Source organism: Huiozyma naganishii, chromosome 4 (assembly GCF_000348985.1).
Source record: "Huiozyma naganishii CBS 8797 chromosome 4, complete genome".
In the NCBI taxonomy this organism is placed as follows: Eukaryota; Fungi; Ascomycota; class Saccharomycetes; order Saccharomycetales; family Saccharomycetaceae; genus Huiozyma; species Huiozyma naganishii.
The window spans coordinates 525,367-542,292 of NC_035925.1; the positions used below are offsets into that span (position 1 = coordinate 525,367).

Consider the following 16,926-nt stretch of genomic DNA (forward strand, 5'->3'; position numbering starts at 1 on the left):
CGAGAACTTACCGATGGCCTTTGCTGGGATGACGGTCTTGGCACCTTGGCCTGCAAATGCACCTTCGATACCGTGCAGGGACAGTGAAGGGAACCTCCATCTGTGCATCAGGATGTCCTCCTTCTTCTTGAACAAAGAGGTGTGAGACCCAGAGGCCTTGTCGAACTCCTCCAGGGAGAAGTCGATCTTTTCGTAGATCTTCTTCTCCTCGGCAGTCACTGGGGCGACCATCTCGTCGACTCCATCAATCAGGATTTTCCCCTGGGAGTTCACCAAGGACGACATAACCTGTACAAGGTCTGTCATGGGTTCAGCGATGCAACCACCAAAGACACCGGAGTGCAAGTCAGCCTTGGGCCCCTCCACTGTGACTTGGTAGTAGTTGACGCCTCTCAACCCGTACGTAAGCACGGGTTTCTTGGTACCCAGCCAGTAGTTATCCGAGATACAAACAGCGTCGACATCTTTAAAGTAGGCGGATGCTTCTCTCTCTATTAGCTCCTCCAACCCTAGGGACCCGGACTCCTCCATACCTTCAAAGCAGGTAATCAGGTTCACGGGCAACTCTAGGCCAATTTCCCTGTGGGCTCTCACCACGTGCAACCACCCGGTCAGCGGACCAGTGTCATCCGTGGACCCTCTCCCCTTCAACAACCCTTTCTTCTCGTCTACGACAAGCTCAAAGGGCTCCGTGTCCCACCCGTCCTCCTTGGCGGCAGGCTGAACGTCGTAGTGTCCGTACACAAGGACAGTCTTCTTCGCTGGGTCGGACCCGTAACGGGCCAAAACAACAGGTGGTAATTCGAGGTCAGGGTTCTGCACTGGTGGAGGCTGCTTCCCAAGGGGTTTCAAAGTGACATCCTGGAACCCAAGGTCATTCAATTGACCCGCCAAGAAATGAGCCTTCTTCACCACCTCCGGTCTCAGTGTCTCGTCCCCTGAAACGGCAGGGATCGCAACAGCCTTCGCCAAAACCTCGATGAACTCTGGCTTCAGCGAGTCCACTTTCTCAAACAGCTTGTCAAACTTACTCATCGTGAACGTGCGTCTCTGTATGGGTGCAATCACTGATACCAACCCACGTAGGAACATCCAATTGACCCAAGATAAAAGAGAGCAGACACGAAGACAACAACAACACAGCAAAGAACTGCTGAAACCTGCTGCTTCCCTCCTCTTCAACTTCACGATTTATATATACTTCAAAAAAAGATAAGATAAAAAAATGTGTCACAAAATAACGTCTAAAGATCGACGAAGTTCGAAGAAGAGTCAGAGTTTTGAGGGCAGCATTGTTGGACGGTCCGTGTGCTGATGCGTGAGGTATGTTGTTGTTTGGTTGGGGTGGTTGTTAGAAGACTGAATGTGATGATTTTGGGTCTTTCTCTTCTTCTTTTTTAGCTTCGTTTACTAACTGTGGGGTTTCAACTGCAGAAAGGGTACAAGGTACAGATACTGGCTGGAAGCTGTGCGGCGCTGTTTCAGACCACGGTGTCGCAACCGTTTGAGTTCTTGAAGACAGGGTTGCAGCTGAGAGGGGTTGCGCACCCGTTGGAAGGGGCAGCGCAACTGCGGACGTACTTCACTGGTTGTTCCGTGCTGAATGTAGGGGCCGTGCTGAAAACTTGTCTGAGGTTCCAGGCGTTCGATTGGGCGTGTGCACTGCTACGGGACCCGGCGGCTCCAGTAGCGTCTCCGCTGGTTGGGCCCAGAATGCTGCTGGCGAGTGTGCTTACAGGTACCGCAGAAACTGTACTCGTGGTACCCCTGGAGTCCATTAAGACTACAATGATTGAGAATGCCCTACGGAGGGGGGAGACGGGTCCACCCATCGGTAGTAAACTGCCCGACTCGGGCCAGTCCAAACCTACTTTCCACTCGGCACGCTCTTCCGGTCCAGCCATTGCGCTGAATGATCGCTGGGCCCCTTACGATAAGACCCCGTCCGTGGGGCTTCTCGCGAACGTCAAAGAGATTTACGCCACGAGGGGCGTACGAGGATACTTCCAGGGGATGTTTCCTACCATGTGGAGACAGATCGGGAACTCGATGGTCCGTTTCACGACATATTCGGTACTGAAACAGACGGTGACGCAGCGCGGGCAACCGATAAACGAGACGCTTGCGTTCGCGATGGGGGCACTGTCATCGCTGGCGGTTGTAACCATCACACAACCATTGGATGTGATCAAGACGCGGATGCAGAGTAGACACGCACGCACGGAGTACAGGAACTCGCTTAACTGCTGCTATCGCATCTTCGTGCAAGAGGGGATCACCACTTTTTGGAAGGGTGCAGTCCCAAGACTGTTCAAAGTAGCTCTGTCCGGTGGTATCTCCTTTGGGATATACGAATACGTGGAGAACCTCGTCTATGGCTTCCAAAATGAGGGATTCCTCAAATGATGATACCTAATGTTACAAAACCTTTTTGTCTATATGTGTACATATTCAACTCTATCACTTCATGGGGAACCATTCCCGGTCCAGCTTATTCATCTGTTCCAGCGTCATGTATTGGCAACATAACTCGTACACGTCCCTTATGCTAACATCTCTCGGTACTGTCGTATACCGGGACAGGTACGCGATTACACCATCCCAATTGGGAACATCGTGTGAACCCCGCATTGGTTTCCTCGAGTCCGGTGTAACGCTCACGCGTCCATTCCAAGCAGGAGAATGTTTGAAAGCGGGGGTCACCGACTCCGGTATTTCGTAAGCAGCATCATCATAGTGGAGGGAAGCGTCGTCGTGTCGTATCTGTGTCTCTGGTGATGGTGTTGTCGCGTTTGGACCTACAGATGCAGGATTATCGTCTGTAACTGGGTCGTGCCCTATTTGTGACGAGTAATGAAGCGGTGTTTGCGGTCCAAAATTCGTCTGTGTGTTACGGCTGCCTGGATCTACATCTGCAATATTGATGGGTTCTATTTTACGGACTTTGGTCGCTCTCTCCAGGCCCTTCAGCTGAGAAAATATCAGCTGTGAGAGCCTCTTTGGCGACTCTGTAGTTCTAACCTCGGGTTCAACCGCTTCATCCATTCGGGACTCCACATCCCCCTCCTCCGTCTGTTGATCAGAGCGTGCGCTAGTCCGAGGTGAACCAGGGGGTGAAAACTGCACTATCTCTCGTAATTGGTCCTGTTCCTGGTCATCTTCGTCATCGGTGTCCTTCAGGGCATCCCCCAACTTTGACGCAAGATTTTGCCGGCGATCCCTCGCCTCCAAAGCCAAACTGAGATCCCTGAGAAACAATCTCGTGTCTCGAGGGTTCTCCTGTAACGGCCGTAGACTATCCTGATACCCTACCCTTCTCTGCAACCCTGGAGTGAGACTGAGCAAAAGTGTTTCTCTGAGCCGCTGTTCCTCCAGGGCGCGTTCTTTGAACGGCGTTATGACCTCAGACGCATCTGCAGTAAGTAAACGGGTCTTACTTGGTGTATTCATTTACCGATTCACGATCCCACTGCCTGCTCGCACGCACGCTCCTACAAGTAAACAAGATCGCGTTTTGTTTGTTTTCGTGATTTATGTATGGGACAAGTACAGTAGTGCGAAGACAGATATAACTCAAAAGCTACGAGCGCACTTGAATGGACGCATTGAACTAGTCGCCTTCTCCAGTACATGGGTGTGGAGTATGTCTATGTTTGTTCAGTTTTCTTCTATACAAATTCTTTACGTACTGTTTTAGGTTTCGCGACTTGTAGCTGCAGTCCTTCTTTAACTCCTTCACAGAAGACATTGAGACAAAATCGTCCGTTCTGATTCGGACAAAGCATTGTACATCTCTTGAAATCCGTTTACATTGTTTGTCATGGCCTCCTTGAAAAACGCAGTCAACAGTTGCGTAGCACTCTGGGGGACGGCATCGATACCAGTAATTTCATCTGCATCGTTGCCCAGCCCCACGGAATCTTCTCTGTCGTCATCATCATCGACAAATTCCTTGAGTTTCTCATAATCCAGGACATCATCGACGTCCTCCCAGCCATCGTCATCATTACCTTCGGCTGCGGCTAATTCATCTGAATGTTTGATATCACTGGTTATCAGCCGTTCCGCATCGGGTTGTTTGTTTCTGAACTGTAGTTCAGTTACAAACACCTTCACAATTTTCGAGTACACATCAATCTGTGTATAACGGTCCGGCATTTCCTTGGCCATCGATCTGGTGATAATGCGATCCCCCTCGTACGGTAGTAAATCACCATTGACCTTCACGTAAGTTAACCGGAAGTCGGAAAGGAAAAAAATCTTACTGAGAGCAATGATGTTGTCTTTGATCTTACGCTCACCTCTCACAATTTCAAACGTCTCAAACCACTTGTTGAACATCAGGCTTGGAATATCCCGACGCTCCGATTCACTAAACTTGAAAAGAAAGTTGACCATTTGTAACGGATCGCAACAGGTCACATAACATATCAACGAGATTAGGTTCTCCTGGGTGGTGACATTTTTCGCGTCGATCAATCTATAGATGGCCGACTCTAAAATATCAGGAATCAGGTTTGTTAGCTCCTTGGAGTATTTATTGAACAGTGTCACAATCAATGTACCGACATTTTGTGCAGCAGTATCTGAAACAAACATCGATAAAAGTCTCTTCAACACTTTGATGACTACGGTTAGATGTTGTATCACTATGGTTGGGTCTGTGTTGTTCAGCAAATGGCTGAACGCTGCAGTGGCCAACTGCAGCGTCTCATCTTCTTCGGATCTTTCTAGGATATCTACTAGCAGTGCTATGATTCCTTCACTAAAATTTCGAGGTAACATGCCATTTGTTGGTTTCTTCTTCATAAATATTCGAACAAATTCCAAAATCAAGGACAGTAATGGATTGTATTTATACTTTAATGGTTGGTTCCCTTTAATGATATTGACAAATGAAGGTAAGCATATTGAGATGAATTTGTTGTATCTTTCGGTATTGATGTTATCTAGTAGTTTTTCCAAACACTCCTGGGATTCAACAGACACTTCAATATTTGACGGATCCTTACTGGATATGGATAGCATAGCGGTAAGTTCCTTCTGTAGCAGCTTGAAATCGGTAGACGCAACGTTACAACTTATAACGTGATTTAGCACCTCAATAAGGAGACCATTGGTATCTTCTTCCGCCTCACTGGCAACGTGGTTAACAATCCCCAGTACAGCTTCTTGCAATTCACGACACGATTCAGAGCCTAGAACACTTGGAAGTTCCGCAAAATACACATAATAGGTAAAGGCAATGAGTGTGGAACAAAAAATTAGTTCATCAGTAGATGATAATGCGTCTTGTAATGTTTTCAGTAGCAAATCTTTGGTGAGCTGTTTGATGTTTGGTAAGCTATCCATGAAGACATCCAAGATCTTAGGGATTGTTAGAATTATTCTGCTACGTAGAATAGAATCGTTGTGAGTGTTTATGGTTTGGGGCCCAATAAGTGCAGATATTAGTTGCACTAGTGTTTGTGGGGAAGACACAGAGAAATCAGTGTCCTCAGCCAGTACAGATTGCAAAAGAAACAGGGAAGATTCAATAGTTGTCGGGTCTGCATTAGAGGAAAGAATGTCGGAAACCAGCTGTAATATGTTTTCAAACATCGTTTGAGACTGTGCCCCGGTAGGTGTACCTAGGTAATCTGCAACTTGGTCTCTAATCGTAAAAGATGCTGCGAGGCCAGTTTCCTTAGAGACAAAATCGTTGAAGTCAGTGGTCCACGACTCCTTCGTGTTGGCGTCAAGACGTGACAGAGACAATAGGGCTTTTAGAATGGCATGTTGATCCTCAGTTCCATACTCTGTGATTTCGATACTGGAAATCAATTCAATAACGTGAATAGCACACTCATTGAATGCCTCCACTACTGTGTCATCAGCAAAAGAATCCTGGTTTATTTGTAGTGCTACCAAATCGCGTACAGCTTGTATTTTGAAATATTCTACGAACTGAGAAGGGAATAGCTGTGTGGGAAACTTGTTCTTGATAAATTCCAGACTCTTGTAAATAGAGCCCTTTAGCTGTAAAGGCAAAGCACTATTGATATCTGCTAAACCTTCAAGTAGAGTACGCAAGGTATCTAGACATATAGGCACACAATTTCGGACCATCTCTTTTCTCTTCTCTTGAGTTGTGTGTGAGTCAACGGTGGACATCTGCAGTAATGTTGCGTGGAATAAGTTGATGGCGGCAAGTTTGGCCTCAATGGTGGACGCATCACTGGATAGTAGCTGGAAAATAATCTGAAGAGTCTCTAGTCCAATCCCACCTTCAAAAAACATCTCCTCTGAAATCACGTCGTCGTAAATCTCGTTCAAGAGGGAGATTGCACTTAAAGAATGGAAATTGGTAATCGCACCGTACAGTTCTTCCAGTAGCTTTGGCCATTCATCAGGGAAATCCACCGCGGAAATTTGGACAATACAGTACGATGCACTCTTTTTGATCTTCGTGTCTTGAGAATCGTTCAGAGACAATTGCAATAACGAGTCTCTAACATATTGCTTGGTCAAAAGGTCCAGTGTTGCAGTGTTCCTGTAGGATTCGAAAGCGGGAGACCAGTAGAAAGTAATGAGTTTCCTCATAGAAAGCAGAGCAAACTGTCTTTCAGTCAGGGGCTTTTCTGCGGAGTTCAATGCCACATTTATTAGCGACTGGAGCACATGGGACGCGTCCTCATCACTCACAGTCATTAAATTGCTTTCCGCTTGCGTCCTCACCGAGTTATCGGGGGATTGCAGTAACGCAATCAACTCATCCATATTCATCACAAAGATGTGTTATCTTGAAGCAGCAATTGACTCGTTCCGTGTAACAATAATAGTGTTGTTCTTGTTCCACCAGTTCTTCTTCTTCTTCAAAGTCTGAAAAACCTTGAATATAATTAATGCTTAACGAAGAAGGCGAGATTAGGAGTGACAGTTTGTGGTGTCTTGTGGCCGTCGAACCCAGTTGGTCTTCTGTATTAGGGATAGTATATTTTTTATCTTTGCTAGGTTCAAGTACCGAACAAGATGAGTGTGAAAGGTGCATCTCTCAGTGAGCAACTGTTGGACGCCAGTAGAAGAAATAATGATGATTTGCTGGAACAGGTGTTTAAGCAGCTCGACAACGACCCCGGGAAGATTGCCGAGTTAATCAACACTGCTCGCGATCCCATGGGTAACACTGCATTGCATTTATGCTGTAAATACGGTTCGTGGGAAGTGTTGGATAAGATTTTGGATCAAGAGGGGGATATTGAGATCGACCCACGCAACGAACTGGATGGGGATACACCATTGCATTTGGCAGTCCGTTATGCTATGGATGAGCCGGAACACGGTACATTCATTGCCAACAACCTTGTTGAAGTTGGTGCAGACGCAAGGATCAAGAATAACAATAACCAGAAGCCCGTGGATTTGATCCATGGTGATGAGCTTGACGACTTGTTCGATCTGTTACAAGGTGCAGAACTTGCCCGGGATCACCCTGGTGCAATCAACGAGGACGAGGTCGAGCTAATAGACGACGATGACAACGATGATGATGAATGAACATAAACCACTCTTTAGCCAGTAGACTCTAAGGCAAAGAACCTCAAGACATACATAAGCAAAGTAGCTGAAAATGATATAGTATACGTATAGATACAGTCATTGAGCCCCTACTGTCGTCTACAACAGATCTCTCTGGTAGGATGCTCTTATTTGACTGTGAATAAACCAAAACTGAAAAGTTACAAGAGTAAACGACTCATTTCGATCACTAACAACACACATCATCACGACAAGCAGTGAGTATAATAAAAAGTACGGTATGCTGCCCTCTAATGCTGGGAAAGGGGTGACAGGTCGAGATCCCTTGGCCAAGAGGTCCCCCTCGATTTTGGTGACAGATTCCAGGTCTTCGCAAAGTAGGAGCAGCGCTCCGTTTGCTGGGCACGCCGCCAGTGGGAGCATGGCAAATTACCACAAGTCCAAGCAACTACAACAGCAAAAGTCTGTCAGAGGTGGTGGTGTTGGCAGTGGCAGTAGTGCTGGTAATTATGGCAGTGGTGCGAGAGGGCCGAGCGGAAACTCTCTCAACAGTGCACCAGGTGCTCGGGCAAGGAAAAGGCCTTCTGGGAGGTTTAGTAACGTTTCCATGGACAACATTCTACACAACGATTCTGCTGTGCCTTCAGGTAGGCGAGAACAGAGGGGGTCTACATCTTCGTGGGATAGATTCCCTGTTACAGAAATCCTGCATGCGTCTAATTCATACCGTAAGATGATCAACCCTCTACCATCGAGAACTTCAAAGATCTCTCAAAAACTGGTTCTGATACCAGAGGACGATACGGTTAACGCAGAAAATGGTACTAGTACAAAAGGGTCCGGCAATCCTCCGTTGCGGAAATCGAGGAACATTGGTCCAGTTTTGGATCGGAAGAGGCATTCCACGAGGATGACGAACTTGAACGAGTTCGACAACGAATCCTACAGATTCAATTCGGGCAACCTTTCCCGACTGACTGCTTACAATATAGCAGAGGGGTTTGATCTGACCATGCTGCATCGTTTCTTGCAGAACACCCATGAGGTACACCCGAGGTTGTATGATGACTGTTTGTACGTGCCCTATGTGCTTCCACTTCTCCCCGGTAAAGATGGGTTTAGGATCAAATCAAACGTGTCAAAGAAGGCTGTCGGTGGTGGTACGCTGATTGATAAATTGATCGATACCTCGGAACGTCGAGATCACCATTACGAGTACTACTCTGGTGTAGAGACGTTAGAAGACGCAAATAATAACTACGAGTTGGAGGCAACTGGTGGACATACAAATGAGATGTCTGACGTTAGTGTTATTCCTGACCATTTACCACAGCCGACCGCAGGGATCAACCCTGATGCGTTCGATCCAAGAGAACCTCAATTTTTCGCTGAGGAGACGCCCGTAGAGCAAGAATTGAGACAGCGCGAAGAAATGAAGAGCATAACCAGTGATGAGGGCACCAATAAAAGGAGCAGTCGCGAACGAAATTTGGAGAGGAAAGTAAGTGAGGATAGTACGGATCATGCGGAGTTGTTTATCTTCCACTATGGTGTTATTGTATTTTGGAACTTTACCGAGGAGCAAGAAAAGAACTTGCTTGGGGATATTACTTTCGCAGACGATAAAGACTTGATGATACGACCTATCGATGAACAAGACATTGAGACAGAGGAATTCCATTTCGAGTACGACATGGACACAGAGCGGCCTCGGATCTTCAACGACATTGTAACTTTGAGATCCGGGGACCACATAGTAAAGATGACGCTATCGTACGCGATAGCGCAGTCCTCGAAACTATCGCGGTTTGAATCGCGTATAACGCCGTTGCTCTCCGCTGTGATGAAGTTGCCAAAGCGGCTCGCTCTGCACGGGACCCTAGGGTTGAGGAGGGAGCAATTACTGAAGAAATCCGGGAAGCTGTTCAAGTTGAGAGTGGACGTCAACTTGTCGTCCAGTATATTGGACACGCCCGATTTTTTCTGGTCCATCGAACCAAGCTTGCACCCGCTGTACATTGCGATGCGCGAGTATTTGGAGATCGACAAGCGGGTGCAAGTGGTGAACGACCGTTGTAAAGTGTTTCTTGAGTTTTTCGATATATGTGTCGACTCGGTAGCGGAGAGGAACATGGCCCGTGTAACTTGGTGGTTCGTAGTCGTGATCATAATCGGAGTGCTGTTCTCGCTTACAGAGATCACCATCCGGTACAATATCATCCATGGACGACGCTGAGGCTGCAATCACTCTTATGGTCAAGTACGTATAACTTCTACCCTTTAAATAATATTCTCCGAGAGAGGCGCACCAATTGGAGACTTGTGAGACGTGCGACCAGACGTGTTGTTGCTGGTGAGGTGACGGTCTACTGATGCAGTGGGGGTTATCGTTGAGGGAGAGGGGCGACACGACTACGCTGCGGCAGCCGAGGGAGTTGGGGTGTTACTCGAGAACTGCCAGTGACGAGGTCTACGTCAACGACGACCGGAACCTGAGCTACTACTACTTCCCGGATGAGCTGGTGGGCCGGCAATTCAATCTATCGCATGGGTTTGAGCGGTTCCAGGACCGCAACAGGACAATCAGGGATACGTGCTCGCTACGCGGGCTGCTCGGTGTCATACAAGACGTGGAGGAGAAGAGAGGGAAACGACTCTCCGCAGATATCGTCACCTTCCGCGGGATCATACGCAAAGTGATATCTGCTGCCATTGAACCTCCACGACGCAACGATAGACCATTGGAATTGCAAGTGCTCGTCTTCGATGGACAGGTGTTTATCAAGGATGTGGCATATCCGGAACGAGATTCCGTGACTGTGCCCAGCTTCACTGGGTACAAGTTCGAGACGTTGACGACGATACCGCGGCCGCTGCCCTACATGGACAGGGAAGCGGTCGAGAGCAGGTTTGAGAAAACAGTGGGAAACGGTGACGAGTACGCCATTGCGGTCACCACTGGGATCGGCGCTTGCAAGATGGTGCTCGGTGCTGAGGTCGACGGTGTGTTCGACTTCAAAGAGCACAGTGACGGCGACGCGGACGGCCCTGTACGAGCAGTCGACAACTTACAACACTACCTCGAGTTGAAGTGCACGATGGACATTCGGAACGAGGCGGACGCTGCTGCCTTCGAGGGCAAGATGTTCCGTACCTGGCTGCAGTGCTTCCTCGTCGGCGTGCCACGGATCATCTACGGGTTCCGCAACCGACAGTACCTGCTGCAGACCGTCGAGGAGTACACAACTGCTGACATCCCGCAGATGGTAGGCTCGCACAACCCGCAGTTGCACAGTGCGTTCAGGGACGCGATAAGATGGTACGGACGGTTTACAGAGTGGCTGTTGCAGGTGATACCGCGAGGGGACCGCCAAGCAACGACCAGAGCGTACCGGTTGGTCTCAGATCCGCGGGTCTCCGGAAAGTTGCAACTTATAGAAGTGCCCTCTGGGAGCGATGAGTATACAGAGATGGTAAACAACGAGGAGTTCTTGAACAGCGGGTTCAAAGAGTGGCGGCGGTCACTTTGGTGAGACGGAACCGTCGGTTTTGGCTCTGTTGTTACATAGTAGCCGTGTGAATATAAGAGTCATTTAGAGTAGTGGACGACCCTGTACGATCCGAATGCGAGGTTTGTGACTATGATGATGGAGCACGATGTGGTGAGCAGTACGGTGAGCGACCTGACGCTGATACTCTCCACGAAGCTGTTGACTACCTCTGCGAGCGTCTGCGCCCACAGTTTTGCAGAGTGGCGGTTTATGGCCAGCGAGTCCTCACCGGCAATGCACTGGCCCCAGAGCCGACACTTTTCCTGTAGCAGCGGTGGCACACTTTCCCAGACGGCACACTTGTTGTCCCTGTAGTGTATCTGGCACTCCATGATCCGCTGCAGTTCCCGCAGCTTGAGCTCATCGAGCTTGTAGTTCACGTCGTCCCGGACCATTAGCAGGAACTTCACGGCCACAAACAGCACGAGTGTCGCAACAACGCTGTTGAATGCAAGCCGCATATACTGCGACAGCGGTTCCGGTTCGTACCACTGCACAGTGCCGTTGGTGGTAGTGGTGGTGTTTGATGTCTCCAGTACGCTGTGTGTCTCTCCGCCCCGCTGCTGAACGGACACGGTTCGATCTCCACCAGCGATCAACGACATCCCCATGTCAGTGTCTCGTAACACACACTGATGGGAGGGGAGCGGTATAACACGAGAACTGGGCTTCCCCTGCGTGCGATGGCCCTCCTGCACCTCTTGATTGGCCCATTCCGACCTCTGCAAAGTGAAGTATTAAGAAAAGAGGCCTTTAAAAGAGGAAGACCTCGGCGATAGTTGTGAGAACCTGTTCTGAGAGTCTATCTGCGCTACTGTGGACAACTAACAGGAGTCAGTGCTTCTCTCTGTTTATTTGTGTGTGTGTGTGTATCTGTTGTCGTTTGCACCCTTCGGATACCCAATCTTTTGTCCTTTATACAGCGGTGAGGGCGCTAGAATACATCAGTAGAGCGGTGGCCCGTTTGACACAGAGGAAGACTGTGCCGTTGCCCGAGACTCTGGACACGATGAGACCCACAGTGGTGAAGATGGCGCGGGTGTACGCGCCGAAGATCAAGTTTGTCGGGACGAGACACCCGGTGTTCCCGCGGCTTGCGTCCGACGCCGCGGTACACCCCTGTGCGACGTCCGGTGTGAGACCTGGATCCCCGGGGTGTATCGCTGTTGATGCGTTCCTGAAGAAACAGACGCCCTTTGTCGTGGAGAAGGTTCAGGCTCATGCTCAAGCGCAGGCGCAGACGAAGGCCATTCCAGGGAGGTATACGTATACTGACAGGCCGCTTGGTGAGAACGAGGTCGACTCGGTGTTCAAGCTTCCCGCCCGGTTCCAGTACCGAACCCTGGACGACGCGGAGATCGAGGCCATAAACGCTGGTGGGGCCACCCACTGATGGCATAGTCAGCTTCAAATACGACTTTATCTACGTATATATAATAAGGCGGGACATACCACTATATCTCTCAGTACTACAAGACGTCGTACTCGTCGGAGCGGATGGATGTGATGACATCGAAGGGCAATTGTGCCTCTGCGTCCTGAGCCTCCGTGACTGTGTCGACAGCGACGCCGATGAGACTCTTGCCCGCGTTGTTGTACATCTCCGTGTGCTTGAACGATACGGACAGCGGGAACAGCGAGTCCTCGGAGTCCGCCTCGACGACAAAGTTGATGCTCCCCTGTGTGCCTTGCTCGATCGAGTCCACTTTGAGGATGATCCCTTGCTCGTCGTCGATCGAGACAATACTTGTCTGAGACTCTGACTCGTCACGCAGAGTGATCTCACCTGAGGGTGGGAACGTTGGGATGCAGAAATACAGGTCCTCGAGGCTTGTCCCCTGGTACGCGTCCGCATTGATCTCGAACTCGATGTTCACGTCGAACGCACCTTGCACGTCGTCCGAGGGTGACACCCACGTCGTGACCGCGAGCGGTGCAAGAGACCTATCGTCCGCGTTCGCGGTCTTCCTCCATCTGAGCATCCCACGGGACTGGTCGTTGTGAGGGAACGCCTTCTTCTGGTCACGCAGCGCGATGACCCCCTGTTGCGAGAACAACTGCTTGTCGACGTTCGGGTGCGTCTCGAACCGGTAAGATCTGTCCTGGAACGGCGTCTCCGGGGTCAACTTTATCGACGAGTGTGCCAATTGCTCGTTATTTATACGCAACTCGAGGTTCCCCTTCAATTCTGAGGACTGGATGTCACCCTCACGCGTGAACTGCGCCCTCACAGTCTCCTTGATACATATCAGGATCCCGTTGTTTTCTGGTTTTGGTTCAGCCCGTAGAGCAGCAATATGAGCTGGGACTGCTCTTTCCTGTTGCTGTTGCTGTTGTTGTTGCTGGGATATTCTTTGCGAGTCCATTCCTCCTGGGGTCCTTCTCGTACTGGCCAGTTTCATCCCAGACCGTGGCGCAGACGTATTTCCCATTGAAGGTGCTGCAGCAACCATGGGCCCCGCCTCAGCCTGTTGGTGCAAGTACGACTGCTGTGCCGCTGGCGACGCGTGGCTGTAGTAGCTGTTGAGCGCGTTTGTGACGTTCGGGTCGCTCGATGCGTTGAATCTCGACCCGGGGCCCATCCCTCCAGCACCAGGGTAGTCCATGCCCCCGGGCCCACCAAACGCGGAGCTCTTCCTGTCCTGTTCCCTGCGGGCGATCTCCTTCGCGCGGCGTTTCCGCTCCTCCGTGGCCTCCAGCTCCTTGTTGCGCTCGATGATCTCCTGGATACGTTCCTCGTGGGACTCCATCGCTAAGTACGTGTTGACCTGTGTCTGGGAGAGTTGTTCCTTGTGCCCCATAACGACGATCTCGTCGAACGCACTGAGGATCTCGAACGCGTTATCGAAGACGCCGTCCTCGGGGACACCAGACACGTACACACCCACGGTCTCCGCAAACAAGTTCAGCGTCGCCAGATCCCTGATGATATTAGACTGCCTGTTTGTGACGAGCACGATATAGTAATCGTCCAGCGGCTTGTAAACGAACCGGACGTGCTCGTCCTCGACGTACGTGTGGTCTGTACCGCTCGACGCGAGCGCCAGATTCGAGAAATTCGACAGCAACTCAAGCACCCTGTCACGGGACAGATCCTTGAACTGCCTCGACAGCAGTGCCTTCCCGCCCAGCGTGGTGATAGAAGCAGCCAGCACAACCATTATTCACAGGGGAATCAGTATACGGTATACGGTAAAGAAAGAAGAACCCACCAAGTGTATACCCTCAATTGACTCTATAAAGCACAACAGATGGAAACCGGGTCTAGCGTACTTGATCCAAATCACTCTCCCCGAACCCTCCAAACGCCAAACACGACTGTCCTTCTCTCCTCCCAACCTCTAACCTCGAACTCTTTGCTGTGCTGTTTTCCAAAAACCCAATAAAATATTTCATTCCGTGGAAAGTGATCTGGAAAGCGGCTCTAACGCGGTGTTTGGGTTTCCAGGCTATGGGCGACGGGAAGTGTCAGCTTGCGTCCGCAGCGTCTGCCGGGCAGAACTGTGAGACCTGCGGTAGTCCTTGGACTGGTAGTGGAGATACACATTGTTGCTGAGATGTGACCTTGGTCATCTCATGCGGACTGTTTTGAAAGAAGAGCCGATTTTATACAGAGAGTTACCGTCGAGCTGATCTTCTTGTGGTGTTACACAGCAGTTTGTGTAGAATTGAGCCTGTAAGTAACGAATGGAGGGACCCTAGGGGTGCTCTAACCCAATTGGCACGTCTATCTGTCCGAGGTATCTCCCACAGGCTCGATGTGACATGTGTTACCCGGTTTTGTTGATATTTTCGAGGGACCCAGATTTGTATTCAATTCGTGACTACTACGAAATGGTGGTTGCTGGTGGTGGTAGTTGCTGGTAGTGGTGGCCGTTCAGAGGGCCTGGTTTGACGATGGATGGTGCGAGTGCTAGTGTTAATGACGAGGCCCCCCGTGACGAGGTCCCCCGCGGGTCGGAGACGGAGCTGATCTCGCGGAATCTGTGCGCGATAGTGGATATCGGGACAAACGGGATCCGGTTCTCGATATCGTCCAAATCACAGCACCATGCGAGGATCATGCCCTGTGTTTTTAAGGATAGGCTTGGGATCTCGCTGTACGAGCTGCAGTTCCCGCCTGGTGGTGCCATTGCAGCTGCCGCGGCGGCTGGGGCCGGGGCTGGGGGGCGGCTGGCGCCGCCCTTGCCCCACCAGATTCCTATCCCAGACGATATTATCCTCGAGATATGCAATGCGATGAAACGGTTCAAACTTATTTGCGAGGATTTCGGTGTCAGTGATGAGAGTGTCACCGTGGTTGCGACGGAGGCGACGCGGGTCGCGCTGAACAAAGACCAGTTCGTGAGCGCCATCGCGGAGAGTACAGGGTGGTCTGTCGACGTACTCTCCCCGGAGCAAGAGACGCAGATTACAACTTATGGGCTCGTTTCGTCCTTTAACGCAATCAATGGACTGTTCTTGGACCTTTCCGGTGGGTCCGTGCAATTGTCGTGGGTCAAATCCAGTGCTGGGAAAGTCGACTACTGTCCGCACCCGATTAACCTGCCCTACGGTGCCTCAGTCCTCGCAAGAAGGGTCTCCTCGGAGGGGAAGGCCCCACTGTACACAGAGATTAGAGACGCACTGGTGCGCGAGATTAACAACCCTGCGTTCGAGATCCCGCAGGAGATGATCCTTGAGGCGCAGCGCAGGGGCGGGTTCGACCTGTTCACTAGAGGCGGTGGGCTACGTGGCCTGGGGCACTTGCTTCTCTCCCAGGATAAGACGTACCCTATCCAGACAATCATTAACGGCGTCGCTATCCCCTACGACGAGTTCGTCGCTATGACAGACTACCTGTTCCTGAGGGGACACATACCGTTGCCCCTCGGCCGTAAGTCCGGGAACAACAAGATCTTCAAAGTCTCGGAGAAGAGGGCGTGGCAGTTGCCCGGTGTCGCAGTGCTCATGACCGCACTGTTCGAGTGTCTCCCCAAGATCAAATCTATATACTTCAGCGAGGGTGGGATCAGAGAGGGGACATTGTACTCGTACTTACCCCGCGGGCTCTGCTCACAGGATCCGCTCGTCACAGCGTCGGCACCCTACGCACCTTTGCTCACAGAGAAGTACTACCAGCTGCTTCTGACGGCGATCCCACAGAACGAGGTACCCGAGATCGTGTGGCAGCGGGTCGCCCCAGCACTTTGCAACCTCGCGTTCATCCACGCGTCGTACCCGAAGGAATTGCAACCCACGGCGGCACTGCACGTGGCCACGACGGGGATTATAGCAGGGTGCCATGGGCTGTCCCACAGAGTCCGCGCGTTAATCGGCATCGCCCTTTGCAACAGGTGGGGGGGGAACATCCCGGAGAACGAGGAACTGTTCCTCAACTCGCTCGAACAACTAATCCTCAACGACACAGACAAGACTCGCGTTCGCAAGATCCTGTGGTGGACCAAATACATAGGCACCATCATGTACGTCATCTGCGGCGTGCACCCTGGAGGGAACATCAGGGACAACGTCTTCGACTTCCAAGTCATCACGCACAGAAGGGACAGCTCCTCCCTTGCTAAGAAGACAAGGGAGCTGCTCATCGACGAGGCATTGACCGCGGCACAACCACCGCAACACACAGAATTCGAAGTCCTCGTGAACATAGGCAAGGACGACCTCAAGACAAGCGCCTCGGTCCGCGCAAGAATCATCACACTGCAGAAGAAGATACGGAAACTGTCGCGCGGTAATGTAGAACGCGTCGCAGTGCGGGTCCACATGCGGGAGGACGAAGCATAGGCCGCGCAATCTGTCAACAACTTCGATGTTATGTACCCGCTTGTACCTCTTAAGTATGGCAAAGTTGAACTTA

General features: G+C 50.7%; 11 protein-coding genes across 11 annotated transcripts in view; 6 read left to right on the plus strand and 5 right to left on the minus strand.

The window, feature by feature from the left end:
• Positions 1 to 1,092, minus strand: part of DUG1 (metallodipeptidase) — a gene marked incomplete at both ends in the record, with an annotated part of 1,491 nt that extends 399 nt beyond the window's left edge. Inside the window, one exon of the mRNA XM_022607718.1 lies at positions 1 to 1,092. This exon is cut by the window's left edge and continues 399 nt beyond it. Within this exon, the coding sequence (XP_022464286.1) occupies positions 1 to 1,092 (1,092 nt within the window).
• Positions 1,093 to 1,314: 222 nt separating this feature from the next.
• MRX20 (Mrx20p) lies at positions 1,315 to 2,406 on the plus strand (the record flags this gene model as incomplete). The annotated part of the gene is made up of 2 exons (XM_022607720.1): positions 1,315 to 1,323; positions 1,435 to 2,406. 2 exons carry the CDS (start codon positions 1,315 to 1,317, stop codon positions 2,404 to 2,406), a joined length of 981 nt encoding a protein of 326 aa, XP_022464287.1.
• Positions 2,407 to 2,460: 54 nt separating this feature from the next.
• Positions 2,461 to 3,450, minus strand: CNN1 (centromere-binding protein CNN1; the record flags this gene model as incomplete). The annotated part of the gene is made up of 1 exon (XM_022607721.1): positions 2,461 to 3,450. The coding sequence occupies one exon, from the start codon at positions 3,448 to 3,450 to the stop codon at positions 2,461 to 2,463; it is 990 nt and encodes a 329-aa protein (XP_022464288.1).
• Positions 3,451 to 3,735: 285 nt separating this feature from the next.
• Positions 3,736 to 6,765, minus strand: KAP114 (karyopherin KAP114; the record flags this gene model as incomplete). The annotated part of the gene is made up of 1 exon (XM_022607722.1): positions 3,736 to 6,765. The coding sequence occupies one exon, from the start codon at positions 6,763 to 6,765 to the stop codon at positions 3,736 to 3,738; it is 3,030 nt and encodes a 1,009-aa protein (XP_022464289.1).
• Positions 6,766 to 7,011: 246 nt separating this feature from the next.
• ANK1 (ankyrin repeat-containing protein ANK1) lies at positions 7,012 to 7,536 on the plus strand (the record flags this gene model as incomplete). Its single annotated transcript, XM_022607723.1, has 1 exon — positions 7,012 to 7,536. One exon carries the CDS (start codon positions 7,012 to 7,014, stop codon positions 7,534 to 7,536), a length of 525 nt encoding a protein of 174 aa, XP_022464290.1.
• Positions 7,537 to 7,798: 262 nt separating this feature from the next.
• RMD8 (Rmd8p) lies at positions 7,799 to 9,754 on the plus strand (the record flags this gene model as incomplete). Its single annotated transcript, XM_022607724.1, has 1 exon — positions 7,799 to 9,754. One exon carries the CDS (start codon positions 7,799 to 7,801, stop codon positions 9,752 to 9,754), a length of 1,956 nt encoding a protein of 651 aa, XP_022464291.1.
• Positions 9,755 to 9,890: 136 nt separating this feature from the next.
• KNAG0D02970 (DXO/RAI1 family decapping nuclease) lies at positions 9,891 to 11,051 on the plus strand (the record flags this gene model as incomplete). Its single annotated transcript, XM_022607725.1, has 1 exon — positions 9,891 to 11,051. One exon carries the CDS (start codon positions 9,891 to 9,893, stop codon positions 11,049 to 11,051), a length of 1,161 nt encoding a protein of 386 aa, XP_022464292.1.
• A 56-nt stretch (positions 11,052 to 11,107) lies between these two features.
• On the minus strand, positions 11,108 to 11,680 carry BRR6 (Brr6p; the record flags this gene model as incomplete). Its single annotated transcript, XM_022607726.1, has 1 exon — positions 11,108 to 11,680. The coding sequence occupies one exon, from the start codon at positions 11,678 to 11,680 to the stop codon at positions 11,108 to 11,110; it is 573 nt and encodes a 190-aa protein (XP_022464293.1).
• A 398-nt stretch (positions 11,681 to 12,078) lies between these two features.
• Positions 12,079 to 12,462, plus strand: KGD4 (alpha-ketoglutarate dehydrogenase subunit KGD4; the record flags this gene model as incomplete). Its single annotated transcript, XM_022607727.1, has 1 exon — positions 12,079 to 12,462. The coding sequence occupies one exon, from the start codon at positions 12,079 to 12,081 to the stop codon at positions 12,460 to 12,462; it is 384 nt and encodes a 127-aa protein (XP_022464294.1).
• A 76-nt stretch (positions 12,463 to 12,538) lies between these two features.
• RET2 (coatomer subunit delta) lies at positions 12,539 to 14,230 on the minus strand (the record flags this gene model as incomplete). The annotated part of the gene is made up of 1 exon (XM_022607728.1): positions 12,539 to 14,230. One exon carries the CDS (start codon positions 14,228 to 14,230, stop codon positions 12,539 to 12,541), a length of 1,692 nt encoding a protein of 563 aa, XP_022464295.1.
• A 736-nt stretch (positions 14,231 to 14,966) lies between these two features.
• RTG2 (Rtg2p) lies at positions 14,967 to 16,853 on the plus strand (the record flags this gene model as incomplete). Its single annotated transcript, XM_022607729.1, has 1 exon — positions 14,967 to 16,853. One exon carries the CDS (start codon positions 14,967 to 14,969, stop codon positions 16,851 to 16,853), a length of 1,887 nt encoding a protein of 628 aa, XP_022464296.1.
• Positions 16,854 to 16,926: the final 73 nt, after the last annotated feature.